Genomic DNA, 23,792 nt, shown 5'->3' with positions numbered 1-23,792 from the left:
TTGCTAAGAACTCTTTACCATATAGTATTCAGCAAAATTCGAAATTCTAGTGGTTAAATTCAAAAATGTATTTAGAACTTAAAAATCTCTTAAACCAAGACATTATGTAAATAATAAGGAAGGAAATTAAAAAAAAATTGTAGAAAAGGTCTCTATAAGTGGAAAAAAAGAAGGTTTATATGTAAGTGGAGCAACACATTTTGCGTGGATTTTCTAACTAACCACAGGAGTAGCCAAATTAATATGAGCGTCTGTTAGGAAGCCAAGACTTGTGAGTCTTTTATAACAATAATTGAATCTTCTTATATACCGTCACATAACGCGAATTTCTCTAGTTTTTTTTTGGATATTTTTATAGTTTAATCAGTTCAAAATTTTGCCAAAAAAAAAAAAAAAGAAACAGTTCAAAATTTTGCCCAAAAAAAAAATCAGTTCAAAATATCTACAAATTAAAATAATCTGTTATAGAAATAGAAGAAAAACATTTAGGTGGGGTTGGAATCGGACCATGCATGTTTAAAACGTTTGGATTTGTATGATTATATTTGTATCTACGTATCTCAATAAGTACTTGGATGTATATTCCAAAATAATTTCTCATAAAGATAAAAATTCTCGTTTTATCAATTTCGTTAAAAAAAACAAAAAAAATGAAAGGACAAGAGTAAAATCTCGAAATGCACAAACACTTGAGTAAAGCCGTTGTATCTAGACCGCATTTTTTTGTACTGTTATGACGCCACAAAAAGATTCAGAAAACCACCAAATTTTTTTTATTTATTATTATTTCTCGGAATTTCACAAAAGTTGACTTTTTAGAAGATAAAATAAAAGAACTGACAAAAAACAGCTGTACTTAGTTGACTTGTCTGATCCCCAACATACATATTTCTAACACAACACAACTGCTTCTGTTCTAACATCAAATTTGATTCTAACTCTTTTTTGGTTTTTGTCATAAATCAACCTTCTTGACTGTAATAACTGTTAAAGAAAGTTCTAAGTTTTTGATATAGAGTGTTTGTATAAGCTCTTTTTCTCATAAAAAGTAAATTTAAAAACTCTCTACGAGGTTTTTTACCCAAAAGATTCTCAGGTAAGAAGAAAAAAGGCAACGGAAGAAGAAGGAAGCATCATCAAGATCCCAGAGTTACATTCCGAACAACGAAGAGATGAGAGATGCAGACAAACATCTTTACATAACTGTGTATGCTGTTTTTAAGAAGACACAGCCATATATATATATATATATATATATTGAGACACGAGATATGTGAAAGAAAACCTTGTAAAAGCTATAAGATCAATGCATTGGATGCCTCGGTGATCTGGGACGAACAGGCGTCTTTGAAGGACTCACCCTGTATAAACCAAAACAAAACCATCACAATAACGAATTTGTTTTTAGCTGCGTATTCTAACGCAAAGATCTGTTTTGTTTTTCTGACCTTATCGGTAAAGAACCAAGAACAACTCCACTGCAGTTGAGAGCTGCTATTGCGCTTTCTGCCTGCGAAGATAATAAACGATAGATTGATTACTCAGAATTTGACACAAGAGATCAAGAATGGCGTGGAGGTGTATTTTGACAATTACCATTACAAACTCTACAAAAGCAATACGAGTTGAGTGTTGATAATCTCCAAGCAGCCTCAGGCGGTAAACCTGTATTATGACAACATCTTCTCATTAGTACACTATTGCACAAAACAAAAACAAAAAAAAAACAACTTTGCAGTTAGTTTAGCAACTCAACAAGATTTGCTCACCTCTCCACAGAACGATTCGAAAAAGACCTTCACATCAGATTGAGTCACCTGTAAGCAATTTTTACACATGTAAAAACTGAGGTACTTTTCATCAGTTAAGGTAAAGTGAAGAGAAACGTTTCAAGGGAGCCCCACCTTCTTGTCAATGTTAGTGCAGTAGATAGTTCTTGCGCACATCTCACGCTCATCTTCAGTCTGCAATAATAACACCAAACAAACAAACAAACAAACAAAAAAGTACAGGACTAAATCATTTTGTCAAGTCACAAAATCGTCAGAGACTTTGCATATAGTAGAAGAAAAAACCTCACCCTGGGCAAAAATGTCGGGTTAACCGGTGCAATAGCTGTTTTGGATGGCAGAACTTTCACAGGATAGAATCCTAACATAGTCCCCGATAAATTCAGAGCAGTCATCGCACCCTCTGAAGGAAAACAAAAACCACCAAAATTGCCAACATAAGACACTTAACCACTGTAGTAGTACACTGATGATACTCCAAAAATAGACACAAGTAAACGAAAAGAGTTACCTTCATCAGTAAACTCAATAAATGCAAACCGAAGCACCGAGTTTGGGTCACCACATATACGGCAATCAACAACCTGCTAAAACTAAAACACAGTTAAAACACAACAAGCAAGCAAGGTACAAAGATGAGAGTTTATCAATGAGAAGATATTTTTAACCTGTCCACAACTCACAAACAAACCAGCAAGCTGCTCTTCAGTGACCTACAACACAAACCAAAAAAGTCAAGACGAAACGTCCTTGAGGAATGTCATAGAAGAGAGTAAAGGTTAAAGCTTTAAAACCTGTTGATCAAGATCAGAGACATAGACAGTTCTACGGATAACATCTTCCCTCTGAGCCATGCTTGTTCGAGCGTTCATCCTTCTCTTCCCTTGACCAAAGCTCTTCTTCTACATCCCACACACACACACAAATTAATCACAGCTATGAGTCCTAGATTACACAAAACCTTTCCCAATTGTGTCTTATCCTCTGAAAAAGCAATCAGTTAAGAAAAACTCCTAACACAATTCAGTGAATTCACACAAATTTAGACACAAACAGGTGAAAAGTCTTACCCGTCGGAAACCACCGTTTTCGTTTGCAGCACCGGCAAAGCCATTGTTACGGAAAAAGGAACCAGCAGAGGTGAAGAAGCCACCGTTAAGTCCTCCGTTACCTCCTTGTTTATTGAGAGAAGGAGGAACAAACTCTTCAGCCATGGGATTGAGTTTAGAGAAAAGCTCCTGAAGCTCTCTCATATCACGATTGAAGCTCTCACCACCGTCAACGCCGTCGGATCTCGCCACGTGTGACCCGATCTTGCTGTAGAGACCACCACCACCACCACCAACCACTACTTGATCGTGGCGGAGAACTTGATCGATCCTGGAGTGATGGTTCTGATCGTCGGAAGAAACGCCGGAATCTTGACTTGTCATTGAAGAAGGTGGTGAAGACGGCGCCTGGATCACGACCCCTCCTGCTGCATCAGCTGCTACAGTCTCAACAACCGCCATGATCAGAGAGGCAAAAAACCCAGAAATTAAAAAACGAAACTTGAAGAGTGAAAAGGAATCGGGGGGATCGAGGTTAGGTTACGATTTGAGGAGGAGAAAGAGAGGAATCAGCATAAGGTGCTCTCTATGGAAGGAAGGAAGAAGAAGAAAAAGAAAGAGAGAGAAATAAAGAGAGAGAGAGAGAGAGAGAGAAAGGATTAAAGAGTGATTAATCAGAGGATCGGTGATAATTAATGGTATTTGATCAGAGTGATTAAGTAAGGATTCGTTGAGAAAAACCAAACTCGAAACGAGTTTACTTCACTTTTGTTTTGTGTCTTTTATTTTTTCACTGCTGTGAAAAGAAAAAAAAAAGGAGTGTGATTGGATAACGGCGAGGGGAGAGAGAGTGTGGAGTGTTTGGTCTCTTTTATTAGTCTATTCTTGGACTCGACCTTCAATAAGTAGGACCTCAAATACATTTTTTGTTTATAACTTTATAATAATAAAAATCTCTTAACAATTATCGCTTTTTTTTTCTTATCTAAATTTGATTGTTATTAGTGTTAATTTTATTTATTTCGTGATTGGTAAAAATAAGATTAATTATATTTAAAAATTCGGTTTAAGTGGAAATAATAAAACTTATAAAATACAATGATAAAAAAAATTAATCTATATTAACATTTTATATTTTATAAAGTAAAATTCATCTAGCATATATATGAAATCTATATTATTTCTTATATGCATGTATCAAAACAACCTTATAACTAATTCTCAGTCATCCATACAACTAAACATAATCGATGTTTCATAATTAATAATAAAGATATTAATAAGATTTTTGTTAAGATTTAAAAGGATAATTCTTCTATCATCTTTGTTTGATTTTCTTTTTAATTGATATAATTTATCATCTATATATATAAAGTTGCCTTTTACTCATTTCTGGTGCTGCCACATCAGCAACTTCTTCTATATATATAAAGTTGCCTTTTACTCACTCATGATGCTGCCACGTCAGCAACTTTTTCTTTTTATTTTGGATTTTGGATTGGACTTAGCCTAAACTTTTCCAGAGATAATTCAGGCCCACACATTTTTCTATCTTATGGATTAAACCTATTAGTCTCTCTTCCGCGCTGTCAAGACGCTCCATCTCCACCGGTTGCTCTTCTCCTTAACTCACGATCCATGCTGTTTCACCATTTGATGCGAAATGAAGTCTTCCATCGGATCTGCTGATTCTGGCGACGTTCTTGTCGTTCATTACAGCAGACACGGGACGAGGTTGCCCACTGAGACTGGTGAAGACGATGATACGGTCTACGACGAGTGTATTGTTCCTTGCACGTGAATTTAGAGGAGAATCGAGAAGCAACCCAACACTAATCGATGGTCAATGATTCAATCTCTCTTTCGATGCTCCAATCTCTTTCTATTGGTACGATTTTTTTTTAACGGCAAACGGCTTAAGCTGCATCTCCATGAATCGATTAGGTTTAGTTCAATTAGTTTAGCATAGTTTAATTAAGGTTAGATTCACAAGATCGGTTCATGCTGCTTGACAATACTATGGTTTTAAGTCTGGTATAACTGTATTGGGTCTGGTTTGGAATGAGAATTATTTAAGATTATTGTAAGATGCAATTGATAGATTATGTCATTTTGTATTTGAAAACATTATTTAAAAGCTTTATTAACTCTGGAGCCTTGTGGATTTTGTTGCAGATGGTTTCCGACAATGAATCCCCAGAAAAAATCTTATTTAGGTGAGTGTCCTTTAGCCAAAACTGGTTCAAAGTTGACTCTTGCATTTTTTGGTCTATTCTTCTTTTCTTATTAGATGTTCAATTGTTGGTGCAGATGATTTTGTACTTGTGGACAAAATTTGCCTCAAGGATTACAAGTTTGTGTGTGGTGATGTTGTAGTGTTCAGATATGTTCCTTATGCCAAACCACGTTTGAGTCATCTTTTGACAAGAACTATATAATGAGTTTTAGTTGATTACATGTAATGTTAGTCTCCACTCTCCTGTTAATGTCTTATCCTTGATGGTTACAGTATTCTTAATCACATATTAACATAGATTTTGAATGTAGATGATGGATATGATGATGTGGTATGACCTCCCAAAGAGTTAGCAAGATTGGTCGATAAAGCTAATTGAGAAGAAGAAGGAGAATGACATGGTATGTTTCTTCCTTTTCCAAAAGAAAACTCCCTTCTTCATGTTACATCTATATTTTAATCTCAAATTAGAATTATTCATCACGTCTCAATGATAACAAACCGTGAACACATTCTTGTATTGGAACAATGGTTTTAGCTCATATAGTAATTTTTAGCCTCATTGTGGCTCCGGTTTGCTTGCTGGCTCCGATTTTATGTTTATTTCAGGTGTGGCAAACGACTTCTCTTTACCATTTGGTTCACACTGCTGCTCTTCTCTCTGCACCTAGCACCAAATATCCCAACCTTGTAAACTTTCTCTTGTGTGTCATGTTTCTTGCTTGAAGTTCAAGCTGCTTCTTCTTCCTTTTTTAAAGCGAGTTAAAAAAAAAAAAAAAATTAAGAACTTTACCATTGGAGGTATATTTTTCAGTTGTATCTTAATGGTTCATTTCCTTTGTCAGATCTGTTGCAGGATTTAGAACAGTTGAAGCTAAACCAGACATATGAAAGAACCATATACTAGGTTAGTTACTTCTGTTTTTGCAAGTCCGCTTAATTGTCTTGCTTATTGGAGAATAGAAAATTATACTTTTGTGTAAATGGTGAGCTGTTGCAGCAGCAAATTCATAACATTTCTACAAAGAGAACCTACAGCAGGTGGAGATTGAGCTTCAAGCCCAATGATTACAATGGAATCAAGAGAAGGACAGAGAGCTTCATGCGATTAAACTACAAAGAGGTCTGCTAGCTGGTTTATATTTATAAGTGTGTTTGCTATCAGCAACTAACTTGTGTTTCTTAATATAAGTCATTCATATAAGCTTTGAATGTGTTCAGGGCATTGTTGGATTCGACGTTGGGTTAGCAGCAATGGTGAGTGAGTTCTTGCTTGTGTTATTCTTCTGTTCATATTGTAAACAGAGTTATGAATGTTTAATTCTGATAGGGAAATCGAGCAGGAGGAACCTATGAGCTGTAAGTGTATCGAGGCATGTAAGAAGGTGAGGATGGAGATTTGAATGTATCTTTTTTATATAAAAAGCTATTTTCTGTATTTATTTGAGTATTTGACTATGATATGTTGTGTTCTATATAATATTGAGAATCGAATGTTGCAGTAAACAATCTGATTTATAGTTTTTATTTTTCTTTTTGTTCCTTTTACTGTTTTTGGGATAGTGCTGCTTTGTAGGGTGAATCTGGAAGCTACTGTTTTTGGGATAGTGACGCTTACTTTAAGTTACAGATATTGAGGTTAGCGAGTCTTGTTTCTACAAATTGATCCGGTTTAGTATATGGTTTATTCAGTTAAGGTGAGTGATCTCTTGATACAGTTATTAACCATCCTTAACTCTTCAAACTGTTTACTTTTATGCAGAACCAGTGGTGAGTGAGCAAGAACCCAAAAGAGAGAGCTGAAGAGATTAAGAGAGAAGAGGAGCATTTTGTCTAAGACAGAGTAGTTGATGTTTTTGTATATAAGATTTCGTTTGGATTAGTTTTTTTTGTAAAAAATATGTTTTAAATGTATTTTTATGAAATAATATATATATTTAAATATATATTTTTGATCAAATTTAATTTATATAAAAATATAGAAAATATGTAATGCAAAAAAGATATTATAGCAAAAATATTTAGCGATTGTTGACAAACCTATAGTACAAATATTTTGCTACTATTAATTATAATATGGCAAATAAAAAATGCTACAAATAATTTTACTATAGCGATAAAATTGCGTTATTATAGAGAGACAGATAATAGCATACAAAAAAACGCTATTGTATGTATCCGTTCTAAAATAGCACCGGCAAAGACATCGTTTACGAAATCCCTATCAAAACGATATAATAGCGTTTTTCGTGTGCTAATAATACGCATATTTCTTGTAAGCTTACAAAAGTTATTAGCTTTGAATTTGTACTTTTTATAATTAAAATAATGTTAACATATTTGCTTACAAGTTTACCAATGGAGATGCTCTTAGTTATACATGTTTTATATGTTGTAGGAATAAAACCCTTCTCCAGGTAGCTCTTCCGCCGCTGTTGTTGTGCGACCTCAAACGTCTCCCCCCCCCTCTTTATTACGTTGTGTGACCTCAAGCGTCCCTCACCTTCTTCATTCTTTCTTCCCTCCCTTTTCCTCCACATCCTTTCATTGTCTCCATCGTAACGTCTTCCTCTTAAACGGTAATTCAATGTTGTCTCATTCAATTTAAGTCCCACTACTTTTTCTTCAATTGGTGCAAGTTGAAGTCGTATATAATGTCCTCTCCTCCAATTTCATGCCTCTTACAATTTCCTTTCTCTCTTAATTTTATCTTTACTTACATGGATTCCACCACCACCACCACCACCGGATACATTACATTTCGCCGGAATTGGAGAAAATAGGCAAGTATCGCCACTGTCGAGACCTGATAGTAGCTCCCAGAAGTTAATAACCTTCATCGTCAGCTCAGACTTACCAACCATTATCTCCTTACCATTGATAGTAAATCTCTCAGGCGGAGTCATCAGAGATATAGCGGAGGTAGCAGAGGAGGAAGGAGGCGGAGGAAGAGAAGGTAAAGAAGAGTCGAGATTGAGAAGACCATAAGTAGTTTAAGTTAGCTTAACGAAATGGTGGCTTAAGGTGGAGGCATTGAGCTGAGAAAAATACTCCAAACATAAAAGCGTTTAGAAAAATACTACTCCCACAGATTACTAAGTAAAAAAACATATAATAAAAACATTACCTACAACCACATCTAATAAAACCAAATAACAATGAAACGACAAAATGAAAAATAATTTTAATAAACCACAACTAACAACTAAAGCAAGACAACAACAATTTCTATACAAAACTTAACTTCTAATTCTATATTTTATGAAAACAAAAAAAGATAATGATGATTTAAATAAATTTTAAATTTTAAAAATAGACTACATTATACAAATTTAAAATTATAATGTAGACTTTTTCTTTCGCATATATTGTGATTTGATTTTTTTTTGTTGAGGTTCTTAATTGTGATTCAGTTTTTAGGTTTGGTCTAAACCGGTGGAATTGATTCTGGTTGAGTTCTGGTTATCTCTGGTTATTAAATTGGGAGAAGATAAGAAGAAAGGCAAAGATTCTAGTCGCGAAAGAGGTTATGCCGTTATAAACAACAAACTCTTCTTCGTCTTCTCTAGATTCTATTTTTCATACTTTTGTAAAAGAAAAAGAACGAGAGAAGCTTAAGAGACTCCATTGTTGTACAAGCTCGATCTTGAGCTGATTCATCTTCTTTGATAGTGGATTGCTGGATCGAATTTGGCCTCAGACGTAGGCTTTGTCACATCAACTTAGCTTAACTGGGTAAACAAACTTGTGTGTTCTTTGTTTCGCTTTTCTTGCTTTATCTTTCGGATTCGTTCTATTTCACAAATCAATCTGAAGCATCGAGTGCGTGAGTGAGTTTTCACAAAGGATCGGAGTTAGTCCGTAATATTTTTTTAACATATATGTATTACTCAATTAAAAAAAAAGTGTTCAACCTCTCATATCGGCTAAAATATTTAGACAATTATTTATAGTCATATCTTATTATATAAAGTTGGGTTTTGAAAAACGAAATTTTACAGTTTGTTTTCATATTAATTAATAAAATTAAATAATACTTATTTTGTAAAAAAAATTAATATTATTTTATTAAATATAACATCAATTATATAACTAATATAAAAACTTAGCAATAGTTAGTTATTATAACTAATGTAATATTTGTATTAACTGATTCAAAATTAACATCACCTTTTTTTTGCAACTGATGCATAATAACATCACTTTTTTTTTTTTTTTGTTGCAACTGATGCATAATAACATCAATTACAATAATTGCTCTCTCCTATGAGAGATGGTCTTACTTGCTCTCTTATGTAAGTAATCTAAGTCAAAGCAAGTTTCACAAGTTGGAATAAACAATAGTGAAGTTGGGTCTGAGCCCGGCCCATTGTTACATAAAGCCCAGTAAGATCTCGACGGACTTGAGAGGGTAAATTAATTTCGTTAATTTCCCAGCGACGGACGTCAAACGGAAAACTTTGTAGCTCTCTTTCTTTGTTCAGTTCCGCTTCCGACAATCAAACACACAACTACTTCTTCTTGGGAGCAGGGGATTTTGGAATCTCTTTTCAGCTTCTCTGTTACTGCCGCAACTGGAGATGCATAAGTCGAGTTCCGGTTTCTGTCAGAATCATAAAGTCTTAATTTCTTCAGGTGATACGGTTCTTGTTTTTATAAAATCCTGGGCTCTCGAATTTTGAGAGATACGTTTCTTTGATTCCTAGGGTTTTGTTTTTAAAAACAGGCGAATCAGGTTGTTGTTATAAAGATAGGGGTTTTTTTTTTTTTTTGGGTTTAGTTTCGTTTTCATGGCTTCTTGGTCTGTCTAGTTTTTAGGCTAAGAATTATTAGAAATTGGGGGTTAGGGTTTTGTTAGATTTTTGAGATGAAAGGAAGATCGTATCGATTCTCGAGCACGGATCCTCATGAGGATTGGGTTGATGGATCTTGGACTGTGGATTGTGTTTGTGGTGTTAATTTCGATGATGGAGAAGAGATGGTGAATTGTGATGATTGTGGTGTTTGGGTTCATACTCGTTGTTCTCGTTATGTGAAAGGAGAAGAGCTTTTCACTTGTGATAAGTGTAAGAGCAAGAACAATGTTAATGATAGTGAGGAGACTGAGGTTGCTCAGCTGTTGGTTGAGTTGCCCACTAAGACCTTGAGAATGGAGAATTCGTGTACTAGGGGTGTTCCTCTGAAGCGTCCTTTTAGGTTATGGACTGAGATCCCTACCGAGGAAAAAGTTCATGTACAAGGTATCCCGGGTGGGGATCCGGCTCTTTTTGAAGGGTTGTCTTCGGTTTTCTCCCGGGAGCTGTGGAAGTGTACTGGTTATGTGCCTAAGAAGTTCAACTTTAAGTATAGAGAGTTCCCATGCTGGGATGAGGAAGAGAAGGATGAAATCGAGAATAGGCATCAGGAGGAAAACGGTGCAGGGGTTTTGTTTTCTATGTCGAAGGAGAATGTGATTGCTCCTGTGAGTGCTTTGGTTGGAATGAGGAGCCTTGATGTTAGAGGAGCCAATGAATTGATGCTTGCTTGTGCAAAAGACGGCATTAGTTGGGATTCCACTGGCGATGCTGAGATGAAGCATTCTCAGAGTGCAATGAAGAAGGATAAGAGGTTGCTTCGTCCTTTGATCACGAATAAACGAAGGAAAGAATTGTTTGGAGCTTCGAAAGAGCGGATGAAGAAGAAGGTTGAAGTTTCAGATAAAAAAGAGGATGATAAGAAAGGCTTTGTAGGTAGAACAGGTCAGTGAAACACCTCCTCTTAGACCTTTTTTGCTTCACATCCAGACATTTGTGTTTATTGTTCTTAAAAGAATCTCTTTTTTTTGTTTCTTTCAAATTACTAGCAGTGCGACCTACGAGTGATTCTAAACCAATAGAATCTCGTAAGGACATAGAACCAGAAGGTTTTGCTGGCTACGTTGGGATCACGAAGAGTGAAAAGGCCAAGAAAGCTGCTTTTGAAGAATCTAATGATGGTGGCCTTGCTCTGAAAACTGGCGTTGATGAATCTGGTAATTCAGAAATTGGTGTTGAATGCTCCAGAGAACAGAATCTTTCTGACGTTCATGCTAATGGTGCTGGAAAACAGGATGAGAAAGCTGGTCATCAATTCCGAATTGTGCTTAAGAGCGCTGCAGCTACTGATCCTTCTGTCCTCGGAGGAAAAGATGTTCCGCAAAATGAGGCTAACAAGGAGGAGGAGGTATGTCCTTTATTGGCTATAACTTATACTAATATGAATTCTGTCGTTGAATTATTCTTGATTAGATCAGTATGAGTTATATCATAGGGGTTCATCTTGCAACAAATATTGAAGTTCTTTCAATCAATTATCATCATGTTGTTCTAGGTCAATCCATTTCATCTCTTGGTTATTCAATCCCTCATAGAAAAGGCCAAAATTGGAGCTACAAATGAGCTAATGAAGCTTAAGTAGCAAGAAGTGCCTTGATTTCATCAAAAAAGGAAAAGATTTGAATTGACATAGCGTAAATTTGGTTTAGGCAAATTTGTTTCTTTTTGAACTTTTTTTGTTGAAAGGGTTTTAGTCTTGTTTAAGATGATAGTGGGGAAGCAACTAATAATTGGTATTCTACAATAACAAGGGAGATTTTCTTATTTTACAGAGACAAGGCACAATAGCTGACGCTCCAGAAGATACTGCAGTTGATTCATCTGAAAGTTCGCGTATGCCTTCTCCTGGTTCCACGATTGGTAAAGCACGAGAAGCTGAAGAGAGAACTGGTTATGATGCCAGTGGGAATATCAGTTCGAGGAAGAACAAATTCCAAAAAGAAACAGCTGATACTGGAGCTGTAGGCCTGCAGACTCTAGACCCTATGGATTCTAAAGTTTCAGGGACGTCTACATCTCAAATCTCTGGAGCTTCTGAGCTTAACATAATGACACCGAGCAGTTCAGTTCCTGATGAACACAAACCGCAGCCTGTTGGTATCGAATCAGAAGGAATAAGTAGTGGCAACAGAGACAGAGCTACTGAATTAAAACGAGAACTAATGGTTTCGGAAGCAGAAAAAGATATTCTGGAAACAAAGCCTGGATCTAATTTATTTCAAGAGTCCTCAAAGCCTTACAGACCTATTCCGCAGACTGTTTCAGGGAATGGCAGGCCTAAGATGGTAGTATGCATTGGAAAAACATCGTCAAGTTCAGCCACAGAAAAGTCTTCTAGGTGCAATGACAACCTGAAGCCCTCAACTTCCAGGAATTCTATTCCTGGCTCGAAGAACCAACCAGGTGATGATGGTGCTGATGTTGATGCTAAGGCCAATGATGAGGACTGTATTTCCAGTGATATGATCCGAGAGAGAGATGGGGATGATGAACCTTTAGAGAAAGCTTTGAAACATCCTAAATTTCCTATTACATCTACAAAATCGATGCACCATAACCGTAATTCCCATTCTTCAGTTTCCAAGACAAGAGAGTTTTCCTCTTCTTCAAAGACATCTTCAGCAGCTCGGCTTAATGGTGGTTCTTCCGAGGCTCCTAATAAATATTCGCTTTCAGGGACCTTCCCGAAAAATGAAAAGCCTGGACAAACAGTATTCCAATCATCAACAAAGAACCCTGTGCAGTCTATAATTTCCCTTGCTCCAAATCTGAGCGATGAAGAGGTGTGTGAGATAGATTTTTTCCCTTTCTCGTTTGTCTTCCCTATTCTTCTACGGTTTAACATGTTTTGTTTTTTTCCATTAATGACCAGCTTGCGTTGAGACTGCACCATCAACTCAATAGTTCTCCTCGAGTTCCTCGTGTCCCACGCATGAGACAGCCTGGTAGCTTGCCCCTGTCTCCAACCGCTCCTAGTTTTAAGCGCACTTCTAGTTCTGGTAGCAAGGATCACACAACGGTATGATATAAATTCCATCTTTTCTTTTAGCCTATGCTATCTTTTAGGCTCAAGCTTGTTGGCTGATTATATATATCTATTTGGCTAGTTTTCCAGAAGGAAAAACAAGGATGCATCCAAAGAAGGTTACCGAAATTCTCGTGATGATGATGGATGTAGTACAAGGAGTGCCAAAACGCGTCGCTCTCCTGATAGGAGGACACAACAAGACAGTGGAAGCAGAGGAGGGAGTTTGCGTTCCAAGGGAGAAGAAAATGAAACCCTCAAAACCTCTTCTTACTCCTCTCGGAAAGTACTTCTCCCACCAAACTCTACTACAAGCACAAGCAGTGGACCGTGTTCATCCAGTGAGTTGAATGAGCATAATATGCCTTCTCCACACAGTTCCCCTAAGAATAATGGTACTCCAGTACATAGAACTTTGCCAGGCTTAATCAATGAAATCATGAGCAAAGGAAAGAGGATGGCATATGAGGAGCTCTGTAACGCAGTCTTGCCGGTATTATTATGTCTCCTTACCACATATATTTCTGATCTCATAACATCATCTAGGTCACAGATTAGTTGTTCTGATTAGCTGTTCTAATGTGTCGTGTTGGTCTCTTTCTTATAGCACTGGCCTCACTTGAGGAAACACAACGGAGAGCGATATGCATATTCAAGCCATTCACAGGCTGTTCTTGATTGCCTGAGGAATAGGCACGAGTGGGCTCGTTTGGTTGATCGTGGCCCTAAGGTTTGTATACTAACTCTCTATGTATTTGTCGTCTGTTGTCTTCAAAGTATACCTAAATCATCATCTTAATTTTTTGCGCTGGTTTCAGACTAATTCGGGGAAAAAGAAACGGAAGCTTGATGCAGCTGAGGAGGAGTCAGATGAGAATGAAAGCAGTAAGGGAGGAAGGAAGAGACTGCATCAACATTACTCTCAAGGAGAAGAGTTTCCCAAAGGAAAAAGGAAAGCAAGAAAACGGAGAAGGCTCTCTCTTCAAGGAAAAGGCGTCAAAGTGTTGAGGAAGAAGAGAAACGAAGAAGAAGACGAGGTAAGTGAAGAAGATGAGGAAGGTGCGTTCTCGGACACAAGCGAGGAGAGTGTCTTCTGCGAAGAAGAGGAAGAAGAAGATGGCCACACTACTGGTGCTGGACGACAAGTCTCTGCTAGTAACTCTGAGGAAGCTCAAGCCACTTCATGACTCTTCTCTCTTCTTTCCCTATGTAATATAGAAAGTATATGTGTATGCATTATGTAGCTATGTGTATTTTACCAAAAAGCTTTTCTCAATAGACAATACTAATAATTTGTGCTTTTCTAGAGAGGGCCATATTGAGAATGGGGTGGTCATTTTCTGAGTTGTATTTATGGTTTTGTGGTATGATATAATTAAGGAACAATAATCTATTTTAGTGTATGCTTTTCTGAGTTGGTGATTGGTATTCTCTAAATTTTTACTTCAAAGTTGATGTAGAGAATTTTACCTCAAAATAATAGATTGTGATTTTGAAAAAAATTATACTAAATAAAAGTAGAAGCTATAAGTTCCTAAGACTCTTCACATAGGATTTAAAACAAGCTATCAGGATTCGACACGTCACTCATTACCATTTTATACAATTTCCAGAATTTTCTATATTAAGAATTATTTTAAACAACCTATCATGATTTGACATGTCATTCATTAACATTTTTTAATTTTCCAGAATTTTTTAGAAAAAGAAAAATTTTAAATTTATAGACATAAAAGAACTATGTACAATATCCCACATCGGGTAGAAAATTTTTAGACAATGGTTCAGAACCAGTATAAATAAGATTGATATGCTTCCAACAACGAATGAGCAGGAAAACTTGATTTATCAGGCGTCCAATTTTAAAAGTTTTATATAATTTGATCCAGTTTTTTTAATCAAATTAAAACTTTAAAAAGTTTCAAAAAAATATTATAATATTTAAAATTTTTAAAAATTTAAATATTATAAATATTGAAACTTTTAAAAGTTCTTAGCTTTTAAAAAGTTTTTAAATATTATAATTTTTAAATTTTAAAAGTTTAAAATATTATAAATATTGAAACTTCTAAAAGTCTTAGCTTTTAAAAGGTTTCAAAATATTATAGTTTTTAAATTTTAAAAATTTCTTATCATTTAAAAGGTTTTTAAAAAAGTATAATTTATAAATTTTATAAGTTTAAAATATTATAAATATTGAAACTTTTAAAAGGTTCAAATATTAAAAATATTTAAACTTCATAGAATTTTTTAATATATTACAATTACTTAACCTCCATAGAAATTTTAAAATATTATTATATACTAATAAAAAGTTGAAGCTATAAACTCCTAAAGGTGTCCATATAGGATTTTAAAAAACCAATAAGAATTAGATATTTCACTAATAACATCTATACTAAATAAAAGTAGAAGCTATAAGCTCCTAAGGCTGTCCATCTAGGATTTAAAACATCCAATTGGAATTCAACATGCCACTAATTAACATTTTTTAAAATTTTTAGAATTTTCTATATTAAAATATTTTTTAAACGACAAATCGCGAGAATACAACTCAATATTTAACATTTTTAAAATTATGTTAAATTTCTATATTAAAATACTTCTAAATAAGTGTATTTACAACGTCCCAAATCGGCTAGAAAATTTTAGACAATGGCTGAGAACCATTATAAATAAGACTAATATGCTTCCAACTATGAATGAGCAGGAAGTTTGATTTATCAGGCGTCCAAATTTAAAAATTTAAAAAGTTTTAAATATTATAATTATTAAAACTTTTAAAAAGTTGAAATATTATAAATATTTAAACTTTATAGGATGTTTAAAATATTATAAATACCTTCATAGAAAGTTTAAAATATTATAAATATTTAAACTCTATAAGAAGTTTAAGTATTATTAATATTTAACTTTCAAAAATTTAAAACATGTTTTTATGTATGACTTTATAAATGATTTAATATTTTCTGTAAAATTAAAGTTTGGGTTAAAGGAAGAAGGATTGACATCACAAGATCTTGATTTGATGTTATTTGAGTTAATTTTGAGGTTTAAAGAAGAAGGATCGATGACAAGCACACTTGTTTTATTAGCTATACATGTGTTCATATTACTTTCTCTACAAGTAATTTGCAATTTTGTAGTATTAAGGATTTTGGTTTGAAAAGTTTCAATACATGTGGATCTAAAACCGAGTAAGTATACAGGTGAAAGTATCAATACTTGGATGCATGTAGTGACTAAGCTGGTCCGTAAAATTACACAAATTTTATGAGACAAGAGACAATGGTTTTGGTATTAGAGTTTGATGGGTTAACAAGTTGTGTGGTAGTCTAAAAAAAATGTTTTAAATGATTATTCATTGGAAAAATGTGAGGAAGCTGATGAGGAAGAGGAAGAAAAAGAGTATAATGAAGAACAAAGGTAACGTTGTTCTTCATTATACTCTTTTTCTTCCTCTTCCTCATCAGCTTCCTCACATTTTTCCAATGAATAATCATTTAAAACATTTTTTTTATCATGAAAATTTGACAATGAAAATGATATAGATGGTGGTGGTCAATTAAATATGAGAAAATATTAATTCATGATTATAAAAATGTTTTGTTTGTCTGATAGTCAAAGAAACGGTTTAGGATATGTTAGGTAAAAATTTTAACACAAGTGACTTTTATATTTTTAAAAAGTAAAATTTTTACCGATCAATTGTAATTTAAAATTTTATATAAGCTAATATTTTATAACTGTCATCAATCATATATAATGTTTATCAAAATAAATCAAATAAAACCCACGCGTAGCGTGGGTTCAAAATCTAGTTAAAGTTAAGAATTGCTGCTTTTAAAATCGCTGTCAAGAAATTTTGGGGAATTTTTTAGGAAATTGAAACTTAAAAAGTATGATTGGTAAAAATCAGACTTTAAAATATGCATACAAAAATAAAATAAAAACTTATAAATAATGTATCAAACCTTATACAAATCTTATAAGTAATTTATAGAGAATATAGAGAATGTGCAATATATACCATATAAACAGAACATAATTAAAAAAATACCACATTTGGTACATTAGCTGTCTTCAAGGGGTATTATAATTACATTATTGGCCTTAGGTAGGCTAACATCAAATAGGGGACATATATAGTAAATAGGTACCTCTCTGTTTATGTTTTATTAGTAAACAACATGTTGTATGGTAAAAAATCATGTAACTAATGATTATTGTTTCGCATATCAACTAACATACAGCTGTCATTTATTGCATGTGTTTTGTCAAAATACATATGTATTACAATTCACCAACTGTTATTTTTCATAACAAATTTCACCCAATACAACAAAATATTTCTTTCTACATTTCTGTCAAATCTTATGCAACGCAACTTACAATATAATGATGAACGTATTTTCCTAACATAACATGTTTTACAATGAAAAAGACTGTAGTTGTTTTCGTGGTTGCTGCCCTACCACTCGATTGTTAACCATTTTTCTCGATCTCGGTATACACTTGGCCCATTTATTAAAATCCCAGGTTGTTTACTAAAATTACATGATATTGTATGAGATTACGACCCATTTGTTAAAATCCCATATCGTTAACTAAAATTACATGTTACTGTATGAGTTTACGACTCCATCATTGCCTACTCAATACATGCTATTGTATGAGATTACGTCCCATTTAGTAAAATCTCATGTCGTTCAATAAAATTACATGTTATTATATGAGATTACGACTCCATCATTGCCTACTCATGGATTTGTCCCCTACCTATAGAAACCTGTTATCGGCAATGCAGATTTCATGCCTATATCTTGAGGGTACTTCTGTCATGTTGTCCGTACGGAAAGTGGTAGTTACCACACTTCTCTACATTGTGGTATTTTATGAGTTTTAAGCCAAAATTGTGGTATTCAGTAATATTACCCTAACTTATAAATACCTAGATCAAGTTTCTGACTAGTGGTTACCAATCCAAATGTACCTGAGAAACATTAGAAACCTTATAAACATTTTCATATATCTAATGAGGAGCATATTTTAGAAACTTATAACCAAGAATCTAATTTGATGTGTGCTTTTGTCTTTTATATTTGTGTGTGCTTTATAGCAATACAAGTTTTTGGTTGAACGTAAATTGAAATTGTATGATGCAGTTTCTAAGACAGAAAAATATATATACTTAAAAGCCTAAAAATTTAGCAAAGACAATTTTTTCACTAATTAAATCAAAAGACAAATCTATTGAACAGGAAATAAGACAATTGTAGAAATAGTTACTTGTCCATTATACATCTTCTAGCCTCTGTAGTGCAAACTTCCAAAAGAGATTAAGAAAAAATTATTCTAAAAGGCAATTTTTATTAAAAAGTATATCTATGTTCCATGGAAAAATATATACCATTTTTAATTGAAAAAATAATTAAGAGTGTGTCAATTTTCTTCTATTTACGCAAACTAGATAAGAAAACTTAGAGGACAAGCCAACTAAATATAATGTATTTTTCTCTCACAAAGGTTTAAACTCTTTTTAAGGTAACAACAGTACTGGTAAAGAATATAATTCCTACTGTTTATAATTCAAATCCAAATCTAATAAATTCAAAGATAAAAAATTTATTTATAAAAAGATAATTAAAAAAATAAAATAAATATATAGTATAAAATCATAGAGACATTAATAATAATAATAATAATAAATAATATTAAAAAAATAAATGAAAATGATAGTGAAGAAGATCAAAGAAGACATGCATTATAAAAGGGATCAGAGTTTCTTCTTCTCTTCTTATCATCTCTACCGATCAGAGTTTCTGTTGTGGTCTGTTCTCTTTCTCTTCATTTTCCAATAATATAAGATTTTTATTTATTTATTTGTAGTTCTTTTTTGTTTGTCTTTGACAGAGGAAAAAATTATTATTGCGATTTGATGTAAGTTGGACATATCACAAATATAAAATTTTGAATATTGATTGTGTGGTTTAGTTTGATGAATCTTGGTTTTTTTTAAATTGTAGTTTGATTCCAATTCTATGACAATCTCTGATTCGGAATCCATCCGAGTTTGTGAGTTTCCCTGCACTCCTGAGGAAGAGAAACGTATTGTGACGGAGCTGATTAGCGAAGCTGAAGCTGATTTGAAAGATGGAAACTTGTATTTTGTTATCTCAAACAGGTCATCTTTCTATAAATTTCTTTGAACTTTTAGATCATATGTTCTAGATTTGCATAATGCACATAGTTTCCATAGTACTTTGTAATCACTTTGATTTTATTTTAGCAAATCGGTTGATGATGATTTAGTCATCAGCATCATGCATGATCTTTACTCTTGTACTATACATTTATTTCCTTGTTTTACTTCTAACGGGGTTGTTTAATGAATGTTTTTCTCTTCGTGTTATACATAATATATCCTTAGCCTAGATTTGAACGTATCTTAATGTTTATATGTTAGTGCAGATGGTACACAAGCTGGCAGAGATTTGTTGGGATACTAACTGTAGAACTTCTCAGTGGAGATACTTCAAAAGTTATCAGGCCTGGAACAATAGACAATCATGGTATTATTGAAAGTGAAAACAAAGTTAGTGATCCTCAACTTCGCATGATGTTGGAGGAAGGGGTTGAATACGCTCTCGTTCCTCAAAAAGCTTGGAATAAACTCGTGGAATGGTGAGTTTCTCATATATATGTCCTATATAGTAACATAATACAGAACTTTATGTTATAAATCACCTATTTATTACGTTTTATTTTTTAATGATGACATTGACACGATATCAACCATTTTTTTTACATATATTATCGTTGCCCTCTTGCATTTACCATCAAAAGATACTTTCAATAAGATAATTTTGCTTCTATATATTTCAGGTATAAAGGAGGTCCTCCGATACCAAAGAGACTAATGTGCCAAGGAGATTACAACAAGAGCTTTAATGTAGAGGTTTATCCACTATGTCTTAAGTTGACAGACAGTAGAGATGACACCATTACCATCATAAGGTTGAGCAAACAGGTATTGTGTCCTCTCGTTCTACCTTAGATCTGTATTTTTAGGCAGTGAACAAACAAATTACTGCATACCATGTGGAGAGTTTAAGGGAAAGACTATGTGTCATATGAATTGTTGATGTTTCAGGCTTCTATAGGCAAACTTTATGAGATAGTTTGTGATGTAAGAGGGGTAGCAAAAGATAAGGTATTTGCTTTCATTTTCTTTGTTTTGGGTAATATTTATCTCAATTCTTTTTTTATTAGAGATGTATTAGTTGCTCTATATTTGATTTGTATAAGTAGGCTCGCATTTGGGATTACTTCGAGAAGAAAAAAAATGTACTCTTGGATCCTTCATCTAACAAAAGTGTGGAGGAATTATGCCTTCAACTAAACCAGAATGTAAGTGTGTCTTTAAAACCCGCTCGGTTACATAGAACTTTTTGATAGATTGCCTTTGCCTTTATTATTGTTTGTACTTAAAGGTTATTTCTTTTATGAAATTTTTGTTGGATGGTTTGGATATTATTCTTGTTGTTGATCTATGTTTGTTCTCTATATTTCTGGTGAATTATTTTGTGCTTTTGAGCTCTTAAATTGTCATTGAACCAACATCTCGTTTTGACTTTTTTTTTTTTTTACCATATATATTTATGTTTGTCATTTTTTATGTATTCCGTATAGATTCTTCTTGAAGTGGATGGTTCTACATCATCTCAAACTGAAATGAGGTTGACTAAAACTGAATTGGCATTGGTACCTCTAAAACCTACAAGGGCGCCAGTTGCTATGAATATAATTTTTGATGGGGAAACCGTACCTAATGGTCATTCCAAAGATTCTAAGTTTAGCCTATTTCAAAGAAATACTTTGGAAAATGATGTTTTTTTGAGTAGTTTTGGGATAAGAGACAAGAGAGGTTTAGCAGGATTACAGAATTTAGGAAATACATGCTTCATGAATAGTATTCTTCAGTGTCTGGCCCATACACCGCCTATTGTTGAATATTTTCTACAAGACTACAACTCCGACATAAATGCAGACAATCCTTTAGGAATGCGTGTAAGTAATTCAAAATTGTTGTTTTTGTTTCTAACCTCTCATCTGAAGTCATTGAAACGAATCTATATATCTAATGCAGGGTGAGCTTGCACTTGCATTTGGTGAACTTTTGAGGAAATTGTGGTCGATTGGATGTGATAAAATTTTGCCACGTGAATTTAAGAAAAAATTAGTTCTATTTTCTCCACAATTTGATGGTTATAATCAACATGATTCTCAAGTAAGTCATGTTTTCCTTAATGGTCTATGGTGAATGCTTAATAGTTGGAGAAAATTTGTTGTATCTCTTGGCTTTATTACTTCCTCTCACCCCAGGAAACTAGTGCCTTTTTTCCCATGTATGATATTTTAGCTCATTGCTCAGGAAATGCTGGCTTTCCTGTTAGATGGGCTCCATGAAGACTTGAACAAAGTAAAATTAAAACCTTATATTGAAGCTAAAGACTCATATGGTCGTCCAGATGATGAAGTAGCCGAAGAAATGTGGAAGTACCACAAGGCCCGAAATGACTCGGTGATAGTTGATGTCTGTCAGGTAAGCATTTATTACCTCTTCCCCCCCCCCCCCCCTAACAAATATTTGAAGTTATTGTTGATAAAAAAAAAAAAAATGTATTGGAAGTTATTGCCTCTTCTTTGTTTGTTCTTACTGTTTCATATGTTGTATGTGTTTTCACTTCAGGGACAATACAAGTCAACACTGGTATGCCCAGATTGTGCAAAAATCTCAATCACCTTTGATCCCTTCATGTACTTATCTTTGCCGTTACCATCAAGTCGCACTCGATCAATGACTGTTACAGTGATTTCTTGTGATGGAAGCCATCTTCCGATGCCATACACTGTAAGAGTTCCTAAACATGGTTCGTGTAGAGATCTCAGTAATGCATTAGGCATTGCCTTCTGTTTGAACAATGACGAAAGCCTTTTACTCGCAGAGGTAATAATTTTGGTGGAGTCCTTTCCTTACATATATGTGTTGTCCTTACATCTTGTAAAAAAAAAACTGCTAAATTTGATGTTTATTCTCTTAGGTTCATGACCACAAGGTCTTTAAATATTTTGAAAATCCTATGGAGTTGCTTAGTTCAATAAAAAACAATGAAAAAATTGTGGCGTATCGGTTTAACCGGATGCATAAAGTACCAGGAAAAGTCAAGCTTGAAGTTCTTCATGTGGAGCAGGAAAAGTCAGCTTGCCTACTTTATAATTTGCAATTTAATAATTTTTTTTTCTTCTTGAGTTCTATTTCTAATGAATGCTCTCAAATTTTATAGGTCCGATCGTGGCATAGCCCTGAAGCGTTTTGGAACTCCCCTTGTTACTTATATCAATCAAGAACCACTTAGTGGAACTGACATTGATGCAAGTATCTCTGGATTGCTATCAGCCCTTCGTCGGGTTGATATGTCATCTATCGTTCATAGTAGAAACGAGAATGGCCAGAATCCAAATGTTGCAGATGAATCATCCGGAAGGTTATCATCTAGAACAGATGATAATACAGTTGATGATAGAGAGTTATCCTTCAGCCTTTTAATGTCAGATTACCATTCTACCAATCTTGAGCCACTTGAGTTTGATTCCATTGTGAATCCTGGTAGTGTTACAAAGGTTATAGTCAAGTGGAACGAAAAGTTGCATGAAAAGTATGATTCCAACTACTTGAATGATTTACCTAAGGTTCATCAAACAAATTTTTTAGCGAAGAAGAAAAGTCAAGAGGAAATATCTTTGTTTTCATGTTTGGAAGCCTTTCTAGCAGAAGAGCCTCTAGGATCAGATGATATGTGGTATTGTCCTGGTTGCAAAGAACATAAACAAGCGAATAAGAAGCTAGACTTGTGGAAGTTGCCAGATATTCTTGTGTTCCACCTAAAACGGTTTACATATAGCAGACATTTCAAGAATAAGATTCATACCTTTGTGAATTTTCCAATTCACGATCTAGATTTAAGCAAGTACATGACGAGCAAAGACGGTCAATCATATCTTTATGAGCTATATGCCATTAGCAATCATTATGGTGGCATGGGAGGTGGTCACTACACTGCTTACGCTAAGGTTTTGTGCATTTTGTTATCTATTTTAATTTTTCGTTTCTAATTTGAGTCTATAATGACAAATACATGAAAACTAATGTGTGGGCTCTTTATTTATGCAGTTGACGGATGAAAACAAATGGTACTATTTTGATGATCATCGTGTTTCTGCTGTAAATGAATTCGAGATCAAGACTTCAGCTGCTTACATTTTGTTCTATCAAAGAGTGAGAAGTGAATCAGAGACATCGACAATGAAATTGGATTAGTGGAAAAAATCCTTTCATTTAATTTTGAGGATTTAGAGAAAGTTTGCTACTTTCCTCAAGATTCATTTATTGGTCTCATCATGCTCTATTTCTTCTTCCAAAAAGACTAATAGAGTTAGATTCTAAATATTGTTTTGTAAGAGTTCTTTTTTATTACCTTTCTTACCCAGTTTGGGCAGTGAAAAAAATATTATAGTATTGGCATTTTGTTATTATCTTCGTTGAGATATTCAAAGACATAGTTACTAATCACTACTGTTTTGTTTTACATGAGTGTTTACCAGCTAAGTAAATGTTGCAAAAAATATATTATGTGGTCTTGATTGGCTACTCTTCTTTGGATGTGAACCATACTCGGTCTTAATTTCTTGGTTCACGATATTAATCAAAGTTTAAACCAACAACTTTACCATCTATCTTAGCTATTGTTGGTTTCCAATCGGTAAAGAGATTCATTT

The 23,792-nt window shown here is 34.0% G+C and overlaps 3 protein-coding genes and 1 long non-coding RNA gene across 25 annotated transcripts; 3 read left to right on the top strand and 1 right to left on the bottom strand.

Annotated features, from left to right (window-relative positions):
• Positions 1-1,020: 1,020 nt before the first annotated feature.
• Positions 1,021-3,726, bottom strand: LOC104757643 (polyadenylate-binding protein-interacting protein 11). The gene is made up of 10 exons (XM_010480397.3): positions 2,861-3,726; positions 2,585-2,692; positions 2,459-2,503; positions 2,302-2,374; positions 2,081-2,193; positions 1,905-1,964; positions 1,770-1,817; positions 1,597-1,665; positions 1,449-1,510; positions 1,021-1,361 (listed from the first exon to the last, which is right to left on the bottom strand). The coding sequence occupies exons 1-10, from the start codon at positions 3,299-3,301 to the stop codon at positions 1,304-1,306; spliced, it is 1,077 nt and encodes a 358-aa protein (XP_010478699.1). The 5' UTR covers positions 3,302-3,726; the 3' UTR covers positions 1,021-1,303.
• A 565-nt stretch (positions 3,727-4,291) lies between these two features.
• Positions 4,292-7,035, top strand: LOC104757644 (uncharacterized). 18 transcript variants are annotated; one of them, XR_015587721.1, is made up of 11 exons: positions 4,351-4,727; positions 5,015-5,055; positions 5,150-5,297; positions 5,387-5,476; positions 5,685-5,765; positions 5,921-5,982; positions 6,076-6,198; positions 6,297-6,332; positions 6,406-6,460; positions 6,639-6,713; positions 6,838-7,035. It is a non-coding gene; the product is annotated as an uncharacterized LOC104757644 (long non-coding RNA). The 18 variants fall into 18 exon arrangements; XR_015587719.1 differs by lacking the exon at positions 5,685-5,765 and having other exon boundaries at positions 4,292-4,727; positions 5,150-5,302; XR_015587724.1 differs by lacking the exon at positions 5,685-5,765 and having other exon boundaries at positions 6,652-6,713.
• Positions 7,036-9,341: 2,306 nt separating this feature from the next.
• On the top strand, positions 9,342-14,367 carry LOC104757645 (uncharacterized). Of its 4 annotated transcripts, none has more exons than XM_087494600.1 (8): positions 9,511-10,813; positions 10,918-11,085; positions 11,163-11,276; positions 11,701-12,711; positions 12,801-12,947; positions 13,036-13,446; positions 13,561-13,683; positions 13,772-14,367. In XM_087494600.1, exons 2-8 carry the CDS (start codon positions 11,077-11,079, stop codon positions 14,138-14,140), a joined length of 2,184 nt encoding a protein of 727 aa, XP_087350726.1. In that variant the 5' UTR covers positions 9,511-10,813; positions 10,918-11,076; the 3' UTR covers positions 14,141-14,367. The 4 variants fall into 4 exon arrangements, with proteins under 4 accessions (XP_010478701.2, XP_010478702.2, XP_087350726.1 ...); XM_087494601.1 differs by having other exon boundaries at positions 9,517-10,813; positions 10,921-11,085; XM_010480399.3 differs by having other exon boundaries at positions 9,342-10,813; positions 10,918-11,276.
• A 4,400-nt stretch (positions 14,368-18,767) lies between these two features.
• LOC104757646 (putative ubiquitin carboxyl-terminal hydrolase 11) lies at positions 18,768-23,602 on the top strand. Of its 2 annotated transcripts, XM_010480401.3 has the most exons (14): positions 18,768-18,783; positions 18,867-18,893; positions 18,980-19,137; positions 19,425-19,637; positions 19,839-19,983; positions 20,107-20,166; positions 20,265-20,363; positions 20,646-21,023; positions 21,103-21,243; positions 21,388-21,558; positions 21,706-21,963; positions 22,058-22,212; positions 22,301-23,087; positions 23,188-23,602. In XM_010480401.3, exons 3-14 carry the CDS (start codon positions 18,995-18,997, stop codon positions 23,332-23,334), a joined length of 2,697 nt encoding a protein of 898 aa, XP_010478703.2. In that variant the 5' UTR covers positions 18,768-18,783; positions 18,867-18,893; positions 18,980-18,994; the 3' UTR covers positions 23,335-23,602. The 2 variants fall into 2 exon arrangements, with proteins under 2 accessions (XP_010478703.2, XP_087350264.1); XM_087494138.1 differs by lacking the exons at positions 18,768-18,783; positions 18,867-18,893; positions 18,980-19,137; positions 19,425-19,637 and having other exon boundaries at positions 19,899-19,970.
• Positions 23,603-23,792: the final 190 nt, after the last annotated feature.

This window comes from Camelina sativa, chromosome 17 (genome assembly GCF_030686135.1).
Source record: "Camelina sativa cultivar CO46 ecotype springtype chromosome 17, ASM3068613v1".
NCBI classification, from domain to species: domain Eukaryota; kingdom Viridiplantae; phylum Streptophyta; class Magnoliopsida; order Brassicales; family Brassicaceae; genus Camelina; species Camelina sativa.
The sequence above is the reverse complement of the archived record's forward strand: the minus strand, read 5'-3'. Positions and strand labels throughout refer to the sequence as shown.